This window comes from Esox lucius, chromosome 9 (genome assembly GCF_011004845.1).
Source record: "Esox lucius isolate fEsoLuc1 chromosome 9, fEsoLuc1.pri, whole genome shotgun sequence".
NCBI classification, from domain to species: domain Eukaryota; kingdom Metazoa; phylum Chordata; class Actinopteri; order Esociformes; family Esocidae; genus Esox; species Esox lucius.
In genome coordinates, this window is record NC_047577.1 from 6,859,789 (window position 1) to 6,886,024 (window position 26,236).

Consider the following 26,236-nt stretch of genomic DNA (forward strand, 5'->3'; position numbering starts at 1 on the left):
GCATAAGAATAGACCAATGACTAAAGACATGGTCTTCCCCCTGACCAATTGGCATGCAGACGATGCTCTTCGTGTCAGTGAAGGGCGGGGTTAGTTAGCAGACGCGCACAATTGCATCATTTTCTGTAATAAGTAGTTGGAGCCTAAATATAGGTCGAGTTTAATGCCATAACTTACATTGCAAAAGTAGGTTATGTTTATTTTGAGACAATTTGTCAAGCTCTTATTTACTAGGCCACCATATTAAGGCATGGTAGCCTCATGTTCAAGTGCGTTGGACCAGTAAACAAAAGGTCGCGGGTTGTAATCCAAAGAATAATATTTGTTTTGTCCCTGAAAACAGCAGTTAATCCAATTTGTTTTCAGGTCGTTGCTGAAAATACGAATGTGCTCTTACCTACTAAAATAATGGTTAAAAACAACTTATTGAAACGGTGGAAATTGAATTAGTTCAGCGAGAGACCAACAGAGTACATCTGCGTGAATTATTATAATAATTTGTGTTAATAATGATAAATTATTTCAGTAGGTCAATTCGATGTGATTGAAAAATAGAAATCACAGGAAAATCTGCCATTCAGTAAGACCCCACCACACATTGTACCAGGGTTCCCCATCCAAAAGTAGTGATATGCATGTGGAATTCCCCTAATAATCTCAATGCTAAAATTGGGGCCTGACAGAATGGCTGTACAGCAGGGGTGTCAAACCGGTTCCACAGAGGGCAGAGTGTCTGCAGGTTTTGGTTTTTCCTATAAATTAGTTCCCAGTTCAGACCTACACAACCAGGTGAGGGTAGAAACTAACCAATTAGTGACATAATTAATCAATCAAGTACAAGGAGAGAGCAAAAACCTGCAGACACTCGGCCCTCCGTGGAACCGGTTTGACACCTCTGCTGTACAGGATACAGATCAGCGGCACATTGTTTGAAAGATCGAGGTGTTAAGAAAGGGCTGTCGGAGAACACGAACCGCCCTGGCATCGGCTCTTCAAGTAGATCTGGGCCTGACACCATAACAAATAGCCGTGACACATCGGGCAAAGCTTCAAGGCCACAAAGTGCTCCTACAATGCTGGGAGCATATGTTAACTCCTGTTTTGGGTCGATAGGTAATGAATTCGAAGAACGATGGAGATTGTTTGGAAGTTTAGCACGTTGGTTGTCTTTACTGTTATCCCACAATCCCACTGGTGACTCGTTCAGCCGATAGTAGATGTTTGTAAATGAACACCCCAAGACTGACAGGACATTTACAGCCCTTTAATGTTTCTGCGTTCAATGTGGCCGTAGTGGCGTAGGGGTTCAAGGGGTCAAGGCCCGCCTGGGCGCTCGTATAGTCTGACTCCTGGGCAGCACCGGTGAGCTTGTTTGTAAAGGAGAAATGTCTGTTTGAGTCGGGGAATAATGGTACTGAAGGACCCGGGTTTGAGCAAGCTACTGAGACAATCAGGGGATGTAGTGTTTAATCATGTGTTATGTTAGTCTTGGGGCGACAAGACAGGTGAGGAGGTATACGTTCCCTGTTTCTGGTCCACACTCCAGTCCAGTGGGTGGTGGTAATGCACCTTGGAAGATGTTTGCTGACCACTATATAAAATCCACAGACATAGGGAACGAGGTGAGGATGTTTAAAAATACAAATTGCGCATCTTGTATATTCTAAGGTTTTCAGTCGCACAATAAGTCAACAAAGGGAAAAGGAGACCTGAGACAAACACAACAATTTGTTTCTTCGTTTTTTTACCTGAGATTTGATGTAGCGTCTGTTCGGTCACATGCCCCAGCCACTAGGCCTCCCTGCCGCCCCATGACAAAAATGTTTAGTCCAGGTTTTCCTGAAGCTCGTCTACATTCCTTTTTCCTGTGCCAGAACGTTCTCTGCAATAAGAGCTCAAATGATATCTATACATCAGTGGCCATATGGAGGCACAGGAAGTTCCTGGCACATGCCTTGTGTAACACACTCTCCAAGCCAGACAAGCCCCCCTCATCAGACCCCATCAGCAGCCCACCAGTCCCCACACCCCAACAACAGCTTGATGATCCCCTTTCTCCATAGCGCACATTCTGACCTCGAGTGGATCTAGACTCCTGACAAAAGTGGATCAATCGGGAATCTCAGAGATGTGGAGTTCTCAGAGTGCCAGACATTCTCGGAATGCTGAACCCCTCCAAACTTAAGTAAAGGTGACTCGGTTCACGGGAATCACAGGACGTGAAACAACCGCAGGAGTTCTCACAAGCCAAATGTCAACAATGGAATTTACCAAACCCTGCAACTTCTTTATGTGTCTGATCTGGTGCCAAGAGAACTCACCGTCCCAAACCGTCGGTCATGCCAGCTCGATACGAGCCGGAGTGAATTTGATTAATTAAAATGCAAGTTCTGAGATACATCCGAATAGAGCCGACAGATTGAGGTGTCTCACTGTGTCCAGGAACCCAACATTCCCTGCATGGTTCCCTGCATGGTTCCCTGCATGGTTCCCTGCATGGTTCCCTGCATGGTTCCCTGCATGGTTCCCTGGGTAGAGCACTTCTCTTGACCGGACGCCAATCATATTCATATACCAGAGATAGCACTAGAGTTTCTTGGCAGAATAAACTCAACTCAATTAGAGGATGTTCATATTCAGTAATCAAAGGGAAAAAAAACAATCTGTGAGACCTAACGAGACAGAAGAAATCAATGCCTTCTCCAATTGATTTGGACTGAATTGCAAATCAAGAACCAGACAGCTGCCATGTGCTAATGAGCCAGTGGAATATGAATAGGGATTGGTGGAGCCAGATATTTTCACTTCCTGGGTCCCCAGATACTGTCTGTCTGTCTGAGCAATTTGATTAAAATTAGACGTGGACCGAACCCTGCTTTAACGAGCGCCATGTTCCACGTGTCTCTCCCTCCTCTATCACCATACTCCTCTTTCACCATACTCCTCTCTCACCATACTCCTCTAAACCATCCATTTCTCTCTTCACTTCCATTTTCCTCCCTCTGCTCCTGTCAGGAGGAGTCTCTCTCCGTTTACGGGATCAACTGCCATGGCTACAGGTCCACCGTATTTGTGTGTATGCATTACTGTAATTGTAAACTGCACACTGTTGTTACATAGTTGTTGTTATACAGGCGTGGGTCATGGTTGCCATGCCAAAAAGTGGCACGTATTAAAATACCCAAAGCTCAGTAGACCTTCTAAATAACTCATTTCATGTATCAGGCTGCGGACCAAACCTGGGTTTATTTACTGAGGATTGCAGAGTGCTGTGAACTTCTCCATAGGTCCGCCAGACACGCCTGACCAGACAAAGCATCTAAAATGGTTTCGAAAGCAATTGTGCCCGGCGGCCGCCCCGCTGCGGAGCGAGCGGAGAAGGGAAGACCCCTCAAGTCCGCTTTTTTAAGAGACCACATTCCATTTTGTGAGCGAGTCAGAAACATCCCGAACGGCGTCTCTATTTCCCGTAGTTCGACCACTTTAAGACCCCCCCCCCCGGGCCCAAAAGGAAGTAGTGCACCAGACGGGCAAAATGGCGTCAGTCGGGAAGGGGCCTGTGAAAAGGGAGAATACCCGGCAGAGGCCTGGCCTTAGGAGCGGCAACACAGAAGACCAGGCTACCCAGCTGCCCCAGCTGTCACCCTCTCCGTCAGCTGGACAGAAGGAAAGTGATGTCAGCTGCACCGTCGAGGGGGAGACGCCAGTCGTGGGTGACAAGGGGGTCTGACCAGGCGGGGGTTTTCGAGGGGGACTGCCGATCTGGGACAACGTCAGATCGCGTGGACAGGGACGACCCGCTCCTAGATGGCCCGAGTTGCGGCCTGACTTGTGGTGTGAACGCCAGTCTTTCCCATGATTGAAAATGGTTGGATCTTAAGGAACGTGTTTGTGTTTGAAGAGCCAAGGAGAAAGAAGCCAAGGAGCCAAGGAGCCAAGGAGAAAGGGAACATCTCTGGTGACATGACGTTAGATATTCAGTGCTGGAGGTTTACTTTTTTTTTTTTTTGTGATATCTGAATAAATTCAACTTTTCGGTTTCTGCCTTTCAGCTCTCTCTCCATCTCTCGCTCTCTCTCCATCTCTCTCTCTCTCCATCTCTCTGTCTCTCTCTCTCCATCTCTCTGTCTCTCTCTCCATCTCTCTCTCTCTCCATCTCTCTCTGTCTCTCTACATCTCTCTCTCTCCATCTCTCTGTCTCCCTCTCCCGCTCTACTCAGTTCTTCTCTCTTCTCTCAGAAGTCTCCATAACACTGGCTGCCTCTGTACCATTTTCACCAGCACTGAGGCATGACACTCATTCGCTCTTTTTCAGAACAAGGGGAAAGGATTCCCCAGAGATTTATTAAAAATACCCCAGTCTGGGTGAATCAGTTTGAGGCCGCTGAGAAAAAAGGGGGAGATCTAGACCACACACAATCACACACACACACACACACACAAAATGGCTGCATTGATTTTTGTCTATATCCTAATTACGGTTTGTCTGGTGCAGGGATAGACATGCATATCTAATTCCACATCAGAAAATGTCCCTCTGAGTTGCTTTTCTGTCTCTCTTTAAGACAGAGGAGGAGGGAATTGAGAGAGAGATTAATGTTTGGAAGATGGGAGGAGGGAAGGAGGAAAGAAGGTTTCTATTCACTCCTCATGGATATCTTTGCGCAGTAAAATTAGTAGTCCTACTGGCTTTAGCTCAACAAGCTAACAGCAGCATCCAGGACACCTGGGTTTTGAGCGTGGTTGGTGATACCGTTCTAAAAGCCTAATAAGGATAATACTCAAATGAACAAGGTGGAGTCAATTCAGAACATTAATCAAATTCAAAATCTTTTGCTAGAAACTATGAAATAAACAATTGCAAATGAGGAGGAATAGGTGATATGAAAACATACCAAAAGACAGATTATAGACGCCACAAAACCAATCTCATCCAAACCCCTTCCTGAAAAACATGTTCTTACAATTTTGAATGGTCCTCAGCGTCTGCATTTAAACAGGCGGCTTCCACTAACTGGACTTCTGAACAATCACATTAGACCTGCTCATATCAGATCGTTTATTAATCCTATTGCTCGAAAGACCAATTGGTGGAAATGTGATTACTGGGCTTTCTGTGTGAATGCAGCCATTGATCCTATGGAGATGAAACATTGTTGTGTATTTCTGGAATTTACTGGAATGGAAATGAAAGTGACCTAAGCTCTGGATCCCACAGGGTGAGATAAAGTCCCAAGGTCCCCACATTGTGCTGAATGGCAGTTAGGACAGTGACATCATCAATGTGGGGCGTGGCATATCCATCAAGACAACAAGTCAAACTGAATATATCCCTCTGTATCCCTCTGGCATGACAAGGGCTGTGACGGACACCTGTCAATTAAAATCACAAAGGCTAATATTACTACACATGTGGGGATCAGATTCCCACATAACAGAAAAACCTTACAAAACATTCCCCCGGGAAGGAAAAATACTACCTCCCAGGTAGGGATTAGGTTTTGGGTAAAACATACTGTCAGGGTTAATGTTAGAACTGGGGTTAGTTTAAGGTTGAGGTCTTAGGGGTTATGGTGAGGTTATTTAGGTTTAGGAGTAGGACTAGGGTTAGGGTTAGGGTTAGGATTAGGGAAAAATAAGGAACAACTTTATGCTCCATGCAAAGACGCAAAATGTAACTTGTCAACTGTGTGTTTGTCTGCATGTGTGTGAGAGGGTCTGATTTGATTTGTATGGTCCATAACCCTGACGCCCCGGCCCTGTAACTTCTTCACGGTGGCGCCAGCTAGGTGATGAGCTCCTTGGAATGCAAACCCAGCTAAGTGGCACATCAACAGGAGAGGAGAGGACTGGGGGGAGACATATACTATCTGCATTAGGGAGTCAGCACAGTTCTGGACAGTTATCGCGCACACACACACATGCTCACGCTTGGATTTCAACACGTGCGCACAAGGGATGATTTCAATCCAAAAGTATAATTTTATTTGTGGCTGCAATACAAATGAAGTTACACATTTCCCCCAATTCCTGGATCTTCAATGTCGCTCCGTTTGTCTTTGCACAGTTTACAGAATATTAACGATCATGACAACAATCCATTAATAAAACCCACTATAAGACAGTAAAGAACACAAGGAAACAGTGCACTGGGTCCTGGGATCGCCATGGAGACAGTCAACAGTGTACATGGGATTGGTGGCTTCCTGTTGTCCATGACAACGGGACTGAAACACCCTGAGCCTGGATTAGATGCCACCAGAGAGGAAGATAAGAGGAGAGGAAGAGCAGGACGAGAACACAAAGAGAGGGTGAGAGAGCTGACAACAGAAGGATGAGTAAAAGGGAAGGATGGCATAGGGGTGCCGATGAAGAGGGGGGTGTCGTGAAAGAAAAGACAGAGACGGTGAAATGTAAGAAGGAAGAGATTCCAAATAAGACCCAGGTGGGAGGAAGGGAGATGATGGGAGAGGGAAAGAGTGAGACGAAGAGAGATGAAGGGAGAGAGTGAGAGGAAGAGAGATGAAGGGAGAGGGAAAGAGTGAGACGAAGAGAGATGAAGGGAGAGAGTGAGAGGAAGAGAGATGAAGGGAGAGGGAAAGAGTGAGACGAAGAGAGATGAAGGGAGAGAGTGAGAGGAAGAGAGATGAAGGGAGAGGGAAAGAGTGAGACGAAGAGAGATGAAGGGAGAGAGTGAGAGGAAGAGAGATGAAGGGAGAGGGAAAGAGAGAGACGAAGAGAGATGAAGGGAGAGAGTGAGGGAGGGCCACCCCAGGGACTGAGCGCTGAGCCGGCCATATTCCTCGCTGCTCCCCCCTAGTAACCAGTTCTGCTGACAGAACAGCCCCCAACTAAATGGCTGCTGTACCGTCCCACCTGGGGGGGGGGGGGGGGGGGGGGGGGGTGGAGGAGGGTGGATGCTGGGGAGAGAGGGGCAGGGCCAGTGGAGGCTGGTGGAAGCGTTGCAGGGCAGGCGGGTGGTACTGGGGAGAGGCTGTAGTTTATATGGCAACCGCAGGGACAGACCCCACCCCTTCCCCCCGGACTCAGGGAGAGAGTGGGAATGTGCTTGGGGGTTTAGCAAGAGATGGAACAGCCAGGTCACCGCCCCCCAAACTCATCCACTATCCCAGAGAGAGTAGGCGAGGCTGGGGTTGAGGGTCAGGAAGACAGGGGGGGTGCTGGGCGGGGATTGGGGCTTACAGGGATTTATATTTAGAGATGCCAGTGGCGTGGTCGGGCACGGCTGTATCCTCATCCATCCCCGGGCATATTTCGGGGGGCGTGAGAGGGGTCAATTACCAGGGTAGAGTGTCAGCAGACTGGGGAGGGCCAGCCGGGTCGCCGGTCAGGTCACACGGGGATAGTCAGGCAACTACTGGACAACTACTGAGGTGAGACACATTCGTGCCGGAGGAGACACACGCTCAACGGCATCCACTGGGAAGCTCACGTTCACCCGTTCTGTCCCGTGTCCCGTGTTCTACTCCAGCCCAGTCGGTCTAAACCCGGGGTGACTGGTGGACGAAGCGTATCCGCTGGGAGTACGCCAGGTCGGCGACGTACAGCGCCAGGTTGACGAAGCTGAAGACCGCCACGACGACCTTGCTGTCCCACGGACACCGGCCCCGCGGGCACGAGGAAGGACGCCCCGGGGACCCGTACTTGCTGTCGAAGCAGAACACGGGCCAGGTGACCGAGGCGCTGAGGTAGAGGAGAACGGCCAGGAGGGTGTAGACCACAACAAACCGGTCAAACGGCAACCTCTGACACCCGGTACGACCGGAGACAGTAACTATGACAACCACTGTTGTCGCAGCAAAGCAGACGGTGTAGACGACCACGCAGTAAATGGTCGCGGCGTGCCGGGTGTACTCGCTCCCGTTTGCCAGAGCTCCGAAGATAACGCACGCCACGAAGCCCTGGACGACCTTGAGGAGGCCGGAGACGGTTGCCATGTAGCCGACGACACGGCCGGGCTTGGCCCGGGATAGAACGACCTCGGCGGCGTAGGCCAGGGAGGCGCCGACGGAGCAGATGGTGACGGCGATGCGGAAGTTGCGGACCTCACAGCCGGCGTAGGGGCACTCCGCCGTGACGAAGTACACTGGATAGACCACCGAGGCTGTGACATACCTGAGGGACGGACAGGAAGACGGGAGCAAGATCAGGTTGGTTGGTGATGTCACAGCAGTGATGTCACGTCAGTGATGTCACAGCAGTGATGTCATGGCAGTGATGTCGCTGTTAGATAGCAATGCTGTATAGACGTTACGACAGAACCATTTGTCTAATCCTGGGTCCCCTCTTCGGGAAGATGTGTGACAATAGTGGCGTGCATCCAGTTAGGAATGTGGTGATGTCATACGTGAAGGTAGGGATGTGGTGATGTCATGCGTACATGTAGGGATTTGGTGATGTCACATGTACATGTAGGGATGCGGTGATGTCATACGTACATGTAGGGATGCGGTGATGTCATACGTACATGTAGGGATGCAGTGATGTCATACGTACATGTAGGGATGCGGTGATGTCATATGTACATGTAGGGACGTGGCGATCTCATACGTACATAAGGGTCGCCAGGGCCGCGAAGGCCACCGTCAGGTTGTCCCAGGAGACGGGCAGACAGGCGTGTAGGCGCGTGGCGTCCAGGAAGAACACCACGGTGGTCACGGTGAAGCAGGCGCACCACACTGCCATGCAGAAAACGCCATAGGACCCGCCGCTGTAGCCCGCGCTGTGTGTCACCATGGCCACCACGGAGCACCCCAGGGCCAGCTGGGAGAGGCGGGCGGCGCCGAGCGGAGAGAGGACCGCCGCCTTGTTCAGGTACTGACCTCCTTGAGGGTTCATGGTTGGGGGGAAGGAATTTGAAGGCTTGGGGTCAGAGGTGAGAGCTGTGACGTAGAGTTTCTGTCCTCTAATGGAGTCGGAGTTTTGACAGTAACATGTATTGAATGGACCAACCCTTCATGAACCTGGTTAAATATATTTGCCCTGCAGGGAGGAGCAGCTCTGACTCCGGACGGGCTCTGTGTGTTCTGAGGAGTGTTCTGGAAAGATAAAGCAGTATGGCCTTACGGCTGCCCTCCTCTCTGAACTGTCTCTACTGTGCCGCTAGGCTGCTCGGCACTCTGGGTATTTTCTGGGAGTCTATTTAGGTCTCTGAGATGCAGAGAATGTCACAAAGAAAACATGTCAAATCCACAGTGGTCTTGAATCAGTGCCACTGGGCCTCACGGGCCAAATCTTCCTGGTTTTGTTAAGAGGTGTTTAGACTGAACTGTTGATTAGTCAGAAGTTTATCTCTGAATTACTTCATGTCTTCACATGCTGATGTACTCCATTCAGGGGGGATGTATATGTTGAGTCCTCAGAGCATCAACACAAATGTTTTTCTTAAGTCTGAGATTGCGGTTCGTCTATTGAAGGACAATATTACCATCCATCTGCTGAATTCAAAACAGTAGTTCTGTCTTTTCTTTTTGAAACTCTTGAGTCTCTGTCTCAACTTTCCTTCGGTTTGACGCTCTAAGTTCAAGTTCTCATCAGAGGGTTGACATATTACCGTGTTATAATACTTTCATTATTCTGTGTACAAACCCAGCATGTAATACAATGTTAATGTTATAATCTGCTCCAGTACAGCGGTCAGTTCCAGTGAGGTTGTCGTGATCAGTTCCAGTGAGGTTGACGTGATCAGTTCCAGTGAGGTTGATGTGATCAGTTCTATTATGGTTAAGGTTGTCACTTACAGTGAGGTTGATGTGATCAGTTCCAGTGAGGTTGTCGTGATCAGTTCCTGTGAGGTTGTCGTGATCAGTTCCAGTGAGGTTGTCGTGATCAGTTCCAGTGAGGTTGACGTGTTCAGTTCCAGTCAGGTTGATGTGGACAATTCCAATGAGGTTGAGGTGGTCACTTCCATGAGGAGGATATGGTCAGTTCCAATGAGGTTGATGTGGTCTGTTCCAGTGAGGTGGATATGGTCAGTTCCAATGAGGTTGAGGTGGTCAGTTCCAGTCCCTTAGTTCCTGACACGTTTGTGTGATCCCTGATAGTCACGCTCTCACTGCTCCTTAGACATGTGGTCGCATGGAACTCAGCACCCCGAATACCACAACTTACTCTCTCTCTCTCTCTCTGTCTCTCTCTCTCTGTCTTTCTCTCTCTCTCTCTCTCTGTCTCTCTCTCTGTCTCTCTGTCACTATCTGTCTCTCTCTTTATCTCTTCACCGCCCTCCCCACACACATACCCTTCAATACACCATCAGACATGCAAGAGTTATTTAAATAACAGGGTTGGGCCATCTGGGGGGCAAGAGGGGGCTGCTCCTCTGTGTGTGTGTGTGTGTGTGCATGTGTGTGTGTGTGTGTGTCTGTGTGTGTGTGTGTGGGGGGGGGGGATTTTTATTATAACGAGAAGGAAAATACAATGAGGAACGTAAACTTTGTGGAGGCGTTTTGCTGACCCCCAGTGACGAAAAAGTCTGATTTTCTCTTAGGGTCTTGGGATCCATTTTCTGGTTAGGAGTTATGATTTAAAATAGCATTAAGATTTGAAGTTAAGGTTAGGTTTTTTGGGGTTAGGGTTAGAATGAGGGCTAGGTGTTGAGGGTTAGAATTAGGAGTTAGATTTACAGTTTAAATTAGGGACTTTTGTGGTTTAGATATTGTTAAGGTTACTCTGAGGGAAATATCATTTCAATTGGAAATGAATGTGTGTGTCCTCACACGTTATGCTGTATGCTTGCTCGAAACCCCGAAGGAATGGAGAGAGATGACCAAGCGGTCTCTATGTATAGGGAGATACATCGTACAAAGAAATGTGAAGAGAGACAGGACACAACTCGGGGGGGGGGGGGGGGTGTTAGAGTGAGAGAGGGATGGAGAGAGAGAAAGATTGAAAGAGACAGAGAGGACGCAACTGTCTGAACAGGGAAAAATAGAGGAATCTGTTTGAATCAAATCAAATTGATCTACTGAGTCACCACTAGGGGGAGTCAACCAGACGGTTGACCTAATCGTAGCGTCAAACCCGTGGCCAGATGTTGTTTTCTGTGCCAGCCTGCGTCTGACCTCGTCCGACGACCTTCAGTCACGTAGAGTCGGCTTCCTGCGTGACCGTGTGACCTTTATACACTGCCCTCGCCTAGCACGGCCTCCGAGTTACACAGCGGCTCGTCGAGGCCTGGTATACTGGAATTACACACTGCATGAAATAGTGGATCCCTGAAAACCGCACGCATCTGTGTTGGGTGCTGAGGAAGTGGCGCTACTTGAAGCCGTTTGCCAAGAGGGGTGTTTGACACTGAACTAGACTGGACAGGGAAACAGGTTTCCTTCCATCCCTCCACGCGAAAGGTCTTACCTAGGTCCTGTTCATTTGAGTTAATCTGTTGTAAAGCATGACAAGCATGGTGCGCTGCATGACCAAGTTGACATGACCCTCTGTCGTGGTCTGCGCCAGTTGAGGTGTTTGAAGCTGAGGCCGACCGGACAGGCCAGACTGGGTAAAGGGGTTTCCTCGCAGGGGTTTCCTTTAAACACAGTTGGCGCCATATCTGGAACACAGAGTAACAGGATTATGTTTACGAGGAAGCAAATGGGCACAAACAGGGAATAACTGACAGGAAATCAAGAACTAGACCAATAAGAAATGCATTGCATCTAGGTTCATTTGCTAAATTATTTGTACCAGTTTGTACACATGAATACAACCCAAGGTCCTACAAGATGACCTGCTGTAAATTCCAATTTGAGGGTTTTCCGACGGAAACAGCCTGGACAAGAAGGTTCTGAAATCATTTTAATTGTCCTACAAGTTAAAGACACATCACTTCCACCTAGACACTCTTAACCCTCCCCAGGAGGAGTTCAGAATGTAACCCTGGATACTCCCATCCCTCCCCAGGAGGTGTTCAGAATGTAACCCTGGATACTCCCATCCCTCCCCAGGAGGAGTTCAGAATGTAACCCTGGATACTCCCATCCCTCCCCAGGAGGTGTTCAGAATGTAACCCTGGATACTCCCATCCCTCCCCAGGAGGAGTTCAGAATGTAACCCTGGATACTCCCATCCCTCCCCAGGAGGTGTTCAGAATGTAACCCTGGATACTCCCATCCCTCCCCAGGAGGAGTTCAGAATGTAACCCTGGATACTCCCATCCCTCCCCAGGAGGAGTTCAGAATGTAACCCTGGATACTCCCATCCCTCCCCAGGAGGAGTTCAGAATGTAACCCTGGATACTCCCATCCCTCCCCAGGAGGAGTTCAGAATGTAACCCTGGATACTCCCATCCCTCCCCAGGAGGTGTTCAGAATGTAACCCTGGATACTCCCAACTCCCAATTTCCTCTTCTGTGCCTCTCCTCACTCCCCATCACAGTCTACAAGAGCAGTTGGAGACAGAGAGAAAGAGAGAGACATATATAGGGAGAGACAGAGAGAGAGATAGAGTGAGTGTGTGTGTGTGTGTGACAGACTGTACTTGAATGTCTAGATCAAAACACTTGTCACCAAGGGTCTAGAAAGGCACAGAAAAAATGTCCAGTCCTCTCCTCCCATATCAACCACACCACCATTATACTATGTGTATAATAGAACACGCTGATCGAACATACCACTTTAAGTCCCCATTAGGTAAGTAAAACATGCCCACACCGAAAGACCTACACACGCACAGAACGCGACCACAAACATAACTGTGCCAATAAAGTTTATTCAAACAAACAAAGTGACGTCACACTACAATGGCGGCCAGCACAACAGTGACAGTTCTGACTCCCAATGGAAGAAGACAAACCGTGAAAGTATCGCCAAACACACCTTTGTTACAGGTTAGTCGTGAAATACGTGCATTATTGCTCTCCGAGTATCCGACAGCGTTTGAAATATTTTTTTTTTGTGCCTTTGAAAAAACGACCGTCATTTTCCATCTCGGCTGAACAATGACTGTTCAGTTTATCTATAACCATTTCTCTTTTTATGTCTGCAACTGTCCAAATAATCTAGGTGAGCTGCTTATCTAGCTTTTTTGGTTGACAGACAACAAATACTCCATACGATTGTTTTCAGGTGCTGGAAGACGTCTGCAAGAAACATGGATTTAATTCCGACGACCATGGTTTGAAGTGAGTTGAAAGCTTTGTTGTTAGCCAGGCTACGTTGTGGTGCTTTCGCAAGCACATCTATGCATATCTTTGTCCTCTGTGTTGATTGCAGTGAAATACAGTATATTGTATGTATTTGACGTTAGCTAACTAACTGGCGGTCGAGAACGTTTCTCGCCGTAATTCCGCGTAAATTGGATGTTCTGTAGTGGCTAAATAATTGCCAAACCAGCAAACGGAATCTCTGATGGGGTTCAGTCACGGGGGTTCTAGTTGTGTGCGTGTATCCAAACCTAGCACTGTCAATTCACTAAAGCCCTAACCCCCCCCCCCCCCCCCCCCCCCCCCCGCGTCCACCCGTCCATCCCTTTGACAGATTTCAGAGGAACGTTCTGGACCTGTCACTCCAGTGGAGGTTTGCCAGTGTGCCAAACAATGCCAAGTTGGAGATGGTGCCAAGCACCCGGAAACAGACAGGGGCCGACAGCTCTGTGAGTGAAAACAACCTGTGTGTGTGTGTGTGTGTGTGTGTGCGCGCGCGCGCTTGCAAAACAAGTGCTTGTTTTCACCCGTAGTTGTTAAAAACACATTTTAGGCATCCGTTTTAACTCAGCCAGTGTCCTGGAGAAAACATGTTTTCCGTGTTAGCTAGTCACCGCCGTGAGAGCTAGGTAAACAACTCTCCAGGTCTGGATTCAGTCAGGACGCGTCATCATCCATCTCAGACGTGTATTGTGAGGTCACATCTGCTGTGCAGGTTTTCTTTCTTTCTCTATCCCCAGCCTCTTTCTCGCTTGTCCCTCTGCCCTCCTTTCATTTTCACAATGAAAAATTTTGTACACTAAAGCAGACCGTGTAGTAAAACTAGTGTTGGTGTGTGTGTGTGTGTGTGTGTGTGTGTGTGTGTGTTTGTGTGTCTGTTTTGCTGTGCGTTTAAAAGGGAATGCCGTTAGGAAGAGCGGAGTGTTTAAACCTCTGTGCTGACCTTTAAAAGGCTTTGCAATTAATGCCTGTAATCCACGGGTGACCTGTGTCATGCCCGTTGACCCCCTGTCGTGCCCTTTGACCTGTGTCGTGTGTGTGTGTTCCATAGTTGCGGATTGCGCTGCAGTTGGAAGATGGTTCTAGACTCCAGGGTTCTTTCTCCAGCGGACAGACGCTGTGGGAAGTGCTCACACACTTTCCCCAAATCAGGTGTGTGACTGTGTGTGTGTGTGTGTGTGTTCCTGTGTGTGTGTTCACACAGGAATACCCTGTTAGGTTTCACACACTGACAGAATGTGGCCTTCAGACTGTAGGCAGAAAGTTTGGACACACCTACACGTTCATGGATGTTTCTTAGATTTTTCTATTTTCCACATTGTAGAATAATACATCAGAACTATGAAATAACACATGGAAATCTATTTTTTTTTTCTTCTGTTTTTTCCCCCAAAGAAGCCACATTTTGGCTTGATAACAGCTTTGAACACTTTTTCATTCTCTCAACCAGCTTCATGAGTTAGTCACCCGGAATGCCTTTTCAACAGTCTTGAAGGAGTCCCCGCTTATACTGAGCACTTGTTGGCTGCTTTTCGTTCCCTTTTGCGGAACCAACTCGTCCCAAGCCATCCCGACTGGGTTGAGGTTGGGTGATTGTAGAGGCGGGGTCATCTGACGCATCATCTTTCTCTACTGTTTGTCTCCAGAGTGTCTGAGCTGCCAGAATCCGGGCCCACCCCCGTCTGTGTCTACATGAGAGATGAGGTGTGGTATCGCTTCTTCCTTCTGCCTGGCGTACACTGTCCCGTGAGCATCGACGCGTTGATTTGAAGTATAACACTGACGCGTGTGTGTGTGTGTAGGTGAGTGGAGAGAACGCTCTAAAGAAGGCAACTCTAAAGTCTCTGGGTCTGACTGGAGGAAGTGCCATCGTGAGGTGGGTCTTTAACATACGACATAGAAATGAGCTACACTTTGGCCAACGACGTGAACGGTTGGGGCAGCTGTGCTTGATGATCATAATGACGATGAAGTGTGTGTCGATGATGTCATTCCTTTTGTGCAGGTTTTTACAGAGGAAGACCAAATTGCCAGGCGACGGAGAAAACGACACCGCGCGGACGGCTGCCGCGGAAACCGTGCCCTGCCCCCTGCCATCCTTAGATCCGCCTCCCTCACGAACAGAAAGGGAGGCGGTGGCGCCGTCAGTCGAAAAGGAGAGCCCTGATAGGCCGATGGAGGTCGCTGCAGGACACGCCTCTGCACCCGAGGCCGCCGCCGGCACGTTTCCCGCCATACAGGAAGCCGACTCGTTTCCCAAGTCCCAGGCTGCCGTGAGGCCTAAAAGTGTCCCCCTCGTAGGAGAGAAGGAAGGAGAATGGAAGGGAGAAGAGGATGGGGAGAAGGCTGGACCGTCTGGTCAGTGCTCCCCCAATCCTTCCACCTCTTCCTCCTCACCTCCCTCCGCCCCCTTCATCCCCTTCTCTGGAGGGGGTCAGAGGTTAGGGGGGCCGGGGGCGAGTGGAGCCGGGCCCTCGGCGTCATCGGTACCGTCGGTGGCGGGCGGGCCTCCCAAAGCCAAGAAAGCCAAACCTGACAACGCCAAGGTGAGATACCGGCTGACTTCCAGATGTAAATAACCAGTAGATACAGTAACCACTATCAGACGTTTAATTTGGGTTTGTGTCCCTCAGCGCCAAGACAGCGCCAAGACAGACGACTGGACCATGGGGGAGGAGCTTCTGGAGGTAAACTGAACAGTGTCTGTTCTGCTGACTAGTCAAGAATCAGATTAACCCGCCTTCAGCCCTCATCGTCTCCATTAGGGGGAAGGAAATATACCTGGTTCAGAGGTCAACAACAGTCCCCATCAGAATTATCTGCTCTTGTGATAAAGAAGAGCAAAATAGGTCTATGAAAACATGCCCGCTTAACCTTGCACTCAAAATGTGAGAAAAAAAATTAGACATCGATGTCCTGTATATTAGTTCCCGCCGGCTTTATGTGCTTTAATTCTATTTTCTTCGAGGCCCAGCATATCGAATGGGTTTTTTGGTCGTGAAAGTCACTGTTTGACAACGACTGGCAGTTCCTTTATTCAAAATCATGTACATATTGGTCCGCAGCACCGTCAGTGGGGTGTCTGATATAGCGACCTGGAAGTTGACTTCAGTGCCTCACAGGTGTCCATTCACTAGTCCTACTGTCTCTCTTTCTCTCGGTCAGCCGATGGACCGGGAGCCCCTGGTTTACCACATGGACTCTGGGGCGCGGCGCACCGGCGACGACCAGGACCTGCCCGATGAGTTCTTCGAGGTGACGGTGGACGACATCCGCAAACGCTTCGCTCAGCTGAAGAGTGAGAGGTGAGACTTCTTTGAAACGGAGGAGGAGGGTTAACAAGTGTGGGGGGGGGGGTGGAGGTAGAGAGAGAGAGAGAGAGAGAGAGAGAGAGGGAGGGAGAGAGAGGGAGGGGGGGGAGGCGATGAAGGGGGAGAGAGAGAGACTGGATGATGGGAAATGAAGAGTGAGGTGGTGAAATGGGAAGACAGAGAGGACGATGTAGCAGTCGAACAAGGGGGCCAAGATAACGTGACATGGAAGACTGAAAGAGGTAAAATGCCCCCCCCCTCCCCTTAACGACTCCAGTCACAGGGCGACCCTAAGTACATATCTAGCATCAGTCTTTATAATGGTTAAAGCCGCACTCCGTTGGTCTAAATTCAGGCTGGTAGAAAGGCCTTGTGGGTTTATATATAAAGTTAAATTACAGTCTGCCAATGGCTTAATGAGAACCTTCGAGACAGTAGGGAATGCTCCAAAACATTAGTTTGTGTGTGTGTGTCTGTCTTGCTGTCTGCCTTTTGTGTGGTGTGGTGTGGTGTGGTGTGTGTGTGTGTGTGTGTGTGTGTGTATTTACTGTACTTGTAAGGACCAAGTGTCCTCACCAGCATTATAACCCATGGTAAATCATGACTAGTGATTACATTTTGCCGGCCCTTGCTTTTGTGAGTGGCTTTTTTAGGCTTGGGGTTAAGGTTAGGGTTTTAACGGGGGTTAGGGTTTTAACGGGGGTTAGGGTTAGGGGTTAGAGAAAATAGGAAAAAGCTTGTGCGTACGTGCGCGTGCATGTGTGCGTGCGCGTGCGCCTAATGGCTCCTTCTGATTAGACATCTGCCTTCTCGTAGCAGATTGACACAGACCGCAGTGATCTGTCACAGACACACAGGCGCATAAACCTTAATGTCTGAGGTTGTAAATCTTTTTTTAGTCATCTGTATTTCTACCCGCCACTCCTCCCCCCCAGTTGCTCACTCTCTCCTCGCCGTCTCCCTTCTCTCCTGCTCTTTCTCCCCCTCCACACTCGCTCACTGTCTTCAGGAGGGTACTTGAAGAGGCTCCTCTGATGACCAAGGCTCTGAGAGAGTATCAGATGAAGGAGAAGATGGACCGCTACCCCAGGGTGAGTGTCATTAGAGGCCCACCAGGGTGAGTGTCATTAGAGGCCCACCAGGGTGAGTGTCATTAGAGGCCCACCAGGGTGAGTGTCATTAGAGGCCCACCAGGGTGAGTGTCATTAGAGGCCCACCAGGGTGAGTGTCATTAGAGGCCCACCAGGGGGAGTGTCATTAGAGGCCCACCAGGGGGAGTGTCATTAGAGGCCCACCAGGGGGAGTGTCATTAGAGGCCCACCAGGGTGAGTGTCATTAGAGGCCCACCAGGGTGTCATTACGGAGGCCCCCAGGTGGTCCTCAGGTACTCTGCTTCCACGGCTTTCTCTGTTTTATTGTATTAAATAAACACAATGTATGTTAGTGGTGGGATTTTGTAATAAACTTTTATTCTATCTGTCTCTCTGCCTGTCTGTCTCTCTGTTACCAGGTAGTTCTGAGAGTCCAGTTTCCTGACAGACGCGTCCTACAGGGATTCTTCAGACCTTTAGAGACCGGTACATGTTTCTCTCCGCCAGTTGAGTCTCTCTCTTCTGCCCTCCTCTTACACTGTAACTGTCCCTCCTCTCGCACTGTAACTGTCCCTCCTCTCGCACTCTAACTGTCCCTCCTCTCGCACTCTAACTGTCCCTCCTCTCGCACTCTAACTGTCCCTCCTCTCGCACTCTAACTGTCCCTCCTCTCGCACTCTAACTGTCCCTCCTCTCGCACTCTAACTGTCCCTCCTCTCGCACTCTAACTGTCCCTCCTCTCGCACTCTAACTGTCCCTCCTCTCGCACTCTAACTGTCCCTCCTCTCGCACTCTAACTGTCCCTCCTCTCGCACTCTAACTGTCCCTCCTTCCAGTTGCTGCTCTGAGGTACTTTGTGAAGAGCCACTTGCAGAACCCAGAATCCCCCTTCTACCTGTGTAAGTATTGATGCTCCCATCTCTCTCTCTCGTCTCTCAATTCAGCTTTATAAGCATGACAGTTGTTACAACCGTATTGCCAAAGTTAGAGGTACAGTAAGAAGGAGTCTACACAGTAGCAGCCCCATTTAAGGTGACATCAAGGACAACAGTAACCAGCATTGTCTCTCTCTGTGTGTCTCTCTTATGTCTCTCCCCCTCATTTGGTAAAATGGTTTGGATGTATAAAATGTCCTTTCCAAATATACTTTCCCCAGTCATTGCACCTCCTAAAACCATGCTGGACGACCCAACTGCCACCCTCTTTCAGGTGAGATACGCGCACGCACGCACACACACACACATTCACTATTCATAAAACCCTCCTACTCTTCGTACTTTTTCTGAACTGAAGAATGTGTTAGACATGTAACAGGTTGACTAGGTTTATTTAAGCTTACATCATTACCAGCTACATTTCTTTTTTCCATCAAAGAATAATTATTGAGAGGTAATTGGGGGTGTCTTATTAAAATAATTTGCCACAACAGGAGCGAGGACTCCCCGGGGGGCTTGAGTGAGGACTCCCCGGGGGGCTTGAGTGAGGACTCCCCGGGGGGCTTGAGTGAGGACTCCCGGGGGGCTTGAGTGAGGACTCCCGGGGGGCTTGAGTGAGGACTCCCGGGGGGCTTGAGTGAGGACTCCCGGGGGGCTTAATAAGTCAAACATGTCTGAGGTCGTCCGTTGACTGAGCGAATCCTCACACGCACTGATTTGACAAACAGGTTGTGCATGGCAGGGTTAAAGAAAAAAACAGGACTTAATTGTCCAGGTGTAGGTTACTAAGAGGAAGACATGCCACAATCTTCAACTCTCCGGAGGTCGTTGGGAATTGCTGCAATGAGACAGGGTTGCAGTTACGGTTGTAATTGGGGAGACGGTAAAGATGGGGGCTGTTGCTCTCATTTTACTCAGCTCTTACATTTTAATAATTTGTTTGCTATTGATAGTAAATAATATCCCTTCAGGACAACAACAGCCAAGGTTTTACTTCCAGTGGGGGGAACAATCTGTGGTCATACCAGGCACTGAGTGGGATTTAGGAAAATAAGGTTCCCTGTCTCTCTTCCTCTGTTCCTCCCTCCCTTCTTTCCTGTCCTCTCCTTTCTCCTTCGACCTACTGACCTTCTGCTCTACTGACCTTTCCACGCCGGGATGGAGACACAGGAAGTGTTGGCATTGTCATGTTCAGACCCTTAATAGAGTACATTCTGAAGTGCGTGTGGTTGTGTGAGACCGAGACAGAGAGAGAGAGAGAGAGAGCCTAAGAGCCATTTCACATTGTTCAACACGGTCTCTTTCTCTCTCTGTCTTTCTCCATTAGGGACTTAAAAGCGTTAAACACACAGAATCTTTAGTCGTTTTGTGTCATTTGTCACGGAAGGAATGTTTCCCATCGCAACAACTCTTTGATACCAGGCCTCCCCGTTCTCCCTTCAGGCCCTCACACCCTCTCTCACCCCACACTCTCACACCCTCTCTGACCCCTTCACCCCACACTCTCACACCCTCTCTCACCCCTTCACCCCACACTCTCACACCCTCTCTCACCCCTTCACCCCACACTCTCACACCCTCTCTCACCCCCTTCAACCCACACTCTCACACCCTCTCTCACCCCTTCACCCCACACTCTCACACCCTCTCTCACCCCACACTCTCACACCCTCTCTCACCCCACACTCTCACACCCTCTCTCACCCCACACTCTCACACCCTCTCTCACCCCCTTCACCCCACACTCTCACACCCTCTCTCACCCCCTTCACCCCACACTCTCACACCCTCTCTGACCCCCTTCACCCCACACTCTCACACCCTCTCTCACCCCTTCACCCCACACTCTCACACCCTCTCTGACCCCCTTCACCCCACACTCTCACACCCTCTCTCACCCCACACTCTCACACCCTCTCTCACCCCCTTTATCCCACACTCTCACACCCTCTCTCACCCCTTCACCCCTCTCTCTCAATACCACTGAGAACTGATCAGCCAAGTGGTGCCACCAGAAACACACACACACACACACAGACCAGTCCTGTTCTCCTCTCTGCCCACTGGAACATCCAGTACCCAAGGTAGCTCGTTTTGTTAGTTGTGTAGCTGTAACTTTGCAATTGTTCATAATGTTGTTGTTTTTCTTCTTTAGCTGTGTCATTAATCGGGTTTGGACATTAATTCAATACTTCTCGTACCTACATTTTGCTTTTGCCGAATCGACAACCATGCATTCTTGCCAATTAAGGGCTTTTTGAATGAAAAACAATTCAGGGAGGGAGAGGGTGGTGTAGACGGGTAGAGAGGGATAAGAAGGAGGGAGGGAGGGAGTGCTGGGAGGGGGAGAGGGGCATGGAATGTTTGTTTCCCCGTTGAAACACATTGGTTCCTGTTGAAAGAACCTCTAATAATAGCAATTAGCCGCTTTGCCTATTATAGAAACCGGGGGGGGGGGGGGGGGGGGGGGGGGTAACCAGAGAGAGAGAGGGGGGAGATGAGAGGGGGGACAGGGGAACGGGAGAATTGGGGGGGGGGGGGGTGTTGTTTGCGGGCGTGTGCATGTGTCTGCGCGTGTAATCCAGGTCAGTGTGTACATGTGGAGACCTGATGTCCCCTTTAAATATAGTAAAACCTAGAAAACAGGTCCCCACTAGATTATGCATGTTGTTAGAATTGGGCTTCTTTTAGGCTTAGATATTACAGGTTATGTTTAGGGTTAGGACTAGGGAATGGGGAATAAACGTCTCCGGGGTTAGATCCCAGGCTCCCCGACAAGGATAGAAAAACAAATGTGTCTGTGCTGTTCATAACAACTTTTACCCAACCACACACTGTGCCCGTCTGGGTTTTCACCACAGATTGGTTTGTGCCGTGTCATCACAGCCGTCTACCTCGCAACGATTAGAACCAGCAGAGCCATTAAGCCGTCAGAACCGTCGACGGGAAGGTGCTAGGACTTGAGAGCTTGGAACTCTCTGCTCTTGCGGCGTGAAAGTGTTTTCCCCAACCGCTTGGTGAACTGTCAATTTGTGGTTCACTTCAAACTGTGCTCGTGCACCAGCGCCTTGTGGTTGCACATGTTGTTGTTGTTGTTTTTTCAGGGCTATGGGATTGGTCGATCTAAATCCTTCCTCTCTCCCCTTCCAGGCCAACTTGTTCCCTGCTGCTCTCGTGTACTTTGGTTCGGATGTGAAGACAGGTTTGTAACTTGGACCTTTGTTTGATTTTGAACAAGTCGTGTCGGAGGATGATGATGATGATGATGATGATGATGATGCCGCCGTGTTGTCCTCAGAGTGTTACCTACGGAAAGACCTCCTGGGCTCCAGCGTCTCTGCCCTGGAAGCTGACGAGGTCATTGCTGGGTTGGTATACTATTGACGTTTAACAACAACAACAACAACAACAACAACCAACATGGTTCTGGACCTGACAATGTTCAGTAGATGTTCAGCAGATGTTCAGCCGATGAACTGGGTGATTTAAAAGATTTTGAGGTAGAAGAAAATGTTTGTCTTCCTGGGGATTGGAGGCTCCCGTGTGTCAGGGGCAGTGACGTCAGAGATTGTAAAAGGTCCTGACCCCAAAGTGGGTGTTAATACCGGAGACGTTACTGTTGGGCCTGGCCGGACAAACATGTTTATTTGTTTACTTTGATCATAAACACATGACCATCCAGTATGGACTAAATGCTCTCCTCCACTGTTCTCCGCCCCAATACCCCCCCCCCCCCCCCCCCCCCCCCCCCCCCACCCGAATCAGCTGCATGCCCAGATCTTCGCCCCCCTCTTCCTCGTCGATGGTAACAGAGGAGACCCTCCAAGACCCCCCAGAAAGCCCTAGGGGAGGTGAAGAGGATGATGAGGAGTCTACCACACAAGGCCAGGCCCCCAAACCCATCAGGACAGACCCTGGCAAAGTCCCCAAGTGGCTTAAACTACCAGGTATGCTTCAACAGTCTTGTGTCTACCATTGAGAATGCCAAGGTCATGTGGTCCGTTGATTTATTTCATGAGCTTTGAAAAGTGAGCTTTAACATTTCTGCAGGCTTAGACACGACCTTGCGCTTAAAGCAGCAATCCACCCAGAGAAACACAAATAATTACATTTGGGGAAAAGCTTGTTGTCTGTCAGTAAAACATTGTTTCAGGATTTAACTTCTATGTGGTCTGTTTATGAAATCTGAAAGTCATGGCATAACTAATAATGGTGTAAAGTTCTTGGAAATGGCCATGGGGCCTGACACACCAACACCTTTCACACTCACGTCGGAATGAGTTGAGCGATGTGTTGGGGGTCACATTGGAATGTGATGAGCGATGTGTTGGGGGTCACGTCGGAATGTGTTGATCGATGTGTTGGGGGTCACGTCGGAATGAGTTGAGTGATGTGTTGGGGGTCACGTCGGAATGAGTTGATTGATGTGTTGGGGGTCACGTCGGAATGAGTTGAGCGATGCGTTGGGGGTCACGTTGGCTCAGCAACCAGGTGATGCTGTGTGACAACCTGAACGCGATTAGTTGAGTGCCACGTGTCCACTGATTAGGAAACAGTTCTAATAATTTGATTAATATGACTGAAAAAGACTGGCTCAAGCTGGTCGTGTCCCCTCTCATCGGTCGTCCAGTCCCTTAGCTGGGTGGGGGCAGCTTCCCCAGGCAGGCTGTTTTTAACTGTTAATGGATGGCAGGTTTCGCCACATTCCTTCTTTACTCGACCACACACGTGTCCGGTACCCTGAGCCCCTTCTAATACGCAGTCAACAGGAAGCGTTGGAAGAAAACATTGGGTGAGTCAAAAGATAACAACGCCTTTCTGGGAGAAACTGGCACACACACACGTTTTACTATCAAGGTGAGGAACTATCCCTTCCCTTAACCTCAACCTGAGCCTAACCTCAACCTGAGCCTAACCTCAACCTGAGCCTAACCTCAACCTGAGCCTAACCTCAACCTGAGCCTAACCTCAACCTGAGCCTAACCTCAACCTGAGCCTAACCTCAACCTGAGCCTAACCTCAACCTGAGCCTAACCTCAACCTGAGCCTAACCTCAACCTGAGCCTAACCTCAAAAACATAACCTTTATGCTTAACCTAACTCCTAAATCTAACCCTTAAAACCAAATTGTAAAGGTAATTTTAACTCTTAACTTAAACCAGAAGGCCGAAGGCACTTCTTGTTAGATTGAGGATCGGCCAAATGTCCATACTTGGCATTATTGTCCTAGTTTTAGTATTGTAGTAAAACAAGAACACAGGCACAACGTGGCTGTCAGATGGTGTCATCTGTTACACGGCAGGTCGGCCTGTTACACGGCAGGTCGGCCTGTTACACGGCAGGTCGGCCTGTTACACGGCAGGTCGGCCTGTTACACTCTGACTCGGGCTCCTCTGTTCTTACTGTTGTGGTGGATTTAAGTGCTGTTGTTGAAGTGTTTCAGTTTGTGTGAGGGTGGAGGAGGTCTTTATACAATGTCTGTTGTGTTTCAGTTTGTGTGAGGGTGGAGGAGGTCTTTATTCAATGTCTGTTGTGTTTCAGTTTGTGTGAGGGTGGAGGAGGTCTTTTTTCAATGTCTGTTGTGTTTCAGTTTGTGTGAGGGTGGAGGAGGTCTTTATACAATGTCTGTTGTGTTTCAGTTTGTGTGAGGGTGGAGGAGGTCTTTGTTCAATGTCTGTTGTGTTTCAGTTTGTGTGAGGGTGGAGGAGGTCTTTATACAATGTCTGGTGATTTTCAGTTTGTGTGAGGGTGGAGGAGGTCTTTATTCAATGTCTGTTGTGTTTCAGTTTGTGTGAGGGTGGAGGAGGTCTTTATTCAATGTCTGTTGTGTTTCAGTTTGTGTGAGGGTGGAGAAGGTCTTTGTTCTATGTCTGTTGTTTCTGTTTGCATGCAAGCTGATGCGGGCATCCTTCTGCACTCACTTTCAAAGAGAAGAAAATATTTTTTTCTGTTTTTTCTTGGCTCTGTGTCTGTCTACTTTCCTCTCTTTCTGTCTGTCTGTCTCTTTGACAGAAAATAATAATATTAATGTAATCCTGATGTGTTTTTTTCTATCCCAGTTCAGTCCAACTTTTTTCAGACCATCCAGATCTGGAAATCTGTCAGTCATTTTATTATTCAAATTCATCACCATCTTGAAATAAACCTAGACACACACGAACACACAGAGAGAGAGGGTCTGTTCCTCTCAATCATAGTAGCCTGTGCTTATTGGAAATGATTTTTAAAAATGTGCAGATGTGTATTAAGAAGCCAAGGGAGAAAAAATAGTCAGGTGTGATTTAATAATTGCTGCATTAACTGTTTCATGACCAGGTACTATACACAAAGAACATTATTGGAAGGGCAGAGTTAACTATCTCCAGGTACTATACAAAAAGGACAGGAATGGACCACCTTGGTATTACATCTGTTCCCACAGATATATTTAGTCGGCACAACACAATGTCAAGTCAATTGCCTGATGTGGGTCTGTCCCAGTATAATAGTGACTCTGGTTTATTTCAATATGAAGAGAATTCCAGGTTCCGAGACAAATCTTTGCAAGCTTCTTAAGAGGTTCTTTATACCTTGTTACACCCGTTTTCTGTTGGATTCCTTATTCAGTTCCCTAGTCTAAGTGAACATCAGTTACGTTGCTGAAAACTGATTTCAAAGTTTTATTCATCTGATATTTTTGCATGTTATTTTCCCATCTCTCCAGGTAAGAAATGAAGACTGTGGTTGGAGAATTGGAAAACTATGGATGCCCAACAGGGACATACTGAACAGACACCCCACCCCTTGACCCTTAACATGTAATCCTTGGCTCTGAGTGATGTACTCAAAACCATTGTGAATTCAGAGCTCAGTTAAAATAGTTTTGCATCAATTGAAAAACATGGAACAAGTTAATAAACGAATAGATCATATTGCCATTGCCAATATATAAGTGGTTGAGTGTGTTCTTTACCTCTCTTGACTCAGTGCCCGGATTAAAACTCAGTGGCCATTTTACAAGCCATGCCCACCTTAGAAAGCACGCACACATATTTTTAAGAGTCAAATCATGTCAGCATTTGATTTGCCTGGGATTTGGGGAATAAAAAATATGTATACATCTACTCAGCCTCAAAGGCTCCCTATGCGCTTCGGTCTTTGGGTTCAACCTGTACATCAGGGTGAAAGACGACTCATCAGACGTTATTACTGCTTCTCATTGCTCAGGTTTTGTTCCCCTCACACAAAGTTATGTGTCTTCATGCAATAGCCTTGGATACATGCGGTTTCCGATTGGCAACCCTGCCATAAATTCCAGTTTTGTGAAGCTTGGCACGTACAGTTTTTCCTGACCGGGTCAAAGAGGTGCTGATTCTGATTATTTTCGAGGCTGTGCTTCTGGGCATTGAGCAACTATCCTGTTAAGTGTCCATTTGACTGTTTGGCCTCTTTGTTAGTGGCCTCGTGTTGCACTGGAAACTCAAATATCAAAGACACTCGGCAATCCACCTAATGTGGCTGCTTTTGTGATTGTACTCTTGTTACTTCAAAGTAAGAGTCCTTGTGTTGTTTTTGTTGTTTTGTCCATTCTCCGTATATGACATGGCGCCTGACGAAAAAATATTCTCTGGTCAGTTGAGACCGGAAAAAAACAAGGTAAAAACATCCAGTGAAAACAAGGTACTCGTCACTTCGCTAACACCGTCCCAATGGCGAGGCATGGTGGCAGCATCATGCTATGGGGATGCTTCTCAGCGACAGTCA

General features: G+C 48.5%; 2 protein-coding genes across 5 annotated transcripts; one reads left to right on the plus strand and one right to left on the minus strand.

Moving 5' to 3' along the window:
* Window positions 1-6,919: 6,919 nt before the first annotated feature.
* Window positions 6,920-10,109, minus strand: LOC105012027 (myeloid-associated differentiation marker-like protein 2). The gene is made up of 2 exons (XM_010872610.3): window positions 8,576-10,109; window positions 6,920-8,136 (listed from the first exon to the last, which is right to left on the minus strand). The coding sequence occupies exons 1-2, from the start codon at window positions 8,857-8,859 to the stop codon at window positions 7,503-7,505; spliced, it is 918 nt and encodes a 305-aa protein (XP_010870912.1). The 5' UTR covers window positions 8,860-10,109; the 3' UTR covers window positions 6,920-7,502.
* Window positions 10,110-12,744: 2,635 nt separating this feature from the next.
* Window positions 12,745-25,419, plus strand: aspscr1 (ASPSCR1 tether for SLC2A4, UBX domain containing). 4 transcript variants are annotated; one of them, XM_029122424.2, is made up of 18 exons: window positions 12,745-12,841; window positions 13,080-13,135; window positions 13,491-13,605; window positions 14,208-14,308; window positions 14,803-14,860; window positions 14,959-15,032; window positions 15,162-15,702; window positions 15,790-15,843; window positions 16,322-16,461; window positions 17,477-17,558; window positions 17,978-18,044; window positions 18,395-18,457; window positions 18,715-18,767; window positions 21,644-21,695; window positions 21,792-21,861; window positions 22,259-22,440; window positions 23,256-23,350; window positions 25,197-25,419. In XM_029122424.2, exons 1-18 carry the CDS (start codon window positions 12,755-12,757, stop codon window positions 25,278-25,280), a joined length of 1,974 nt encoding a protein of 657 aa, XP_028978257.2. In that variant the 5' UTR covers window positions 12,745-12,754; the 3' UTR covers window positions 25,281-25,419. The 4 variants fall into 4 exon arrangements, with proteins under 4 accessions (XP_028978257.2, XP_028978259.2, XP_028978260.2 ...); XM_029122426.2 differs by having other exon boundaries at window positions 23,256-23,285; XM_029122427.2 differs by lacking the exon at window positions 23,256-23,350.
* The last annotated feature ends 817 nt before the right edge of the window (window positions 25,420-26,236 follow it).

Bases quoted from the DNA above. Each gene is read 5' to 3' on its own strand.
- aspscr1 (XM_029122424.2), top strand. From the start codon at position 12,755: ATGGCGGCCAGCACAACAGTGACAGTTCTGACTCCCAATGGAAGAAGA. The intron at 15,033-15,161 runs GTGGGTCTTTAA...CCTTTTGTGCAG, and splicing joins GGAGGAAGTGCCATCGTGAG to GTTTTTACAGAGGAAGACCA. The intron at 21,862-22,258 runs GTTGGTATACTA...CACCCGAATCAG, and splicing joins GCTGACGAGGTCATTGCTGG to CTGCATGCCCAGATCTTCGC.
- LOC105012027 (XM_010872610.3), bottom strand. From the start codon at position 8,859: ATGAACCCTCAAGGAGGTCAGTACCTGAACAAGGCGGCGGTCCTCTCT. The intron at 8,137-8,575 runs GTACGTATGAGA...TCCGTCCCTCAG, and splicing joins GCGGCCCTGGCGACCCTTAT to GTATGTCACAGCCTCGGTGG.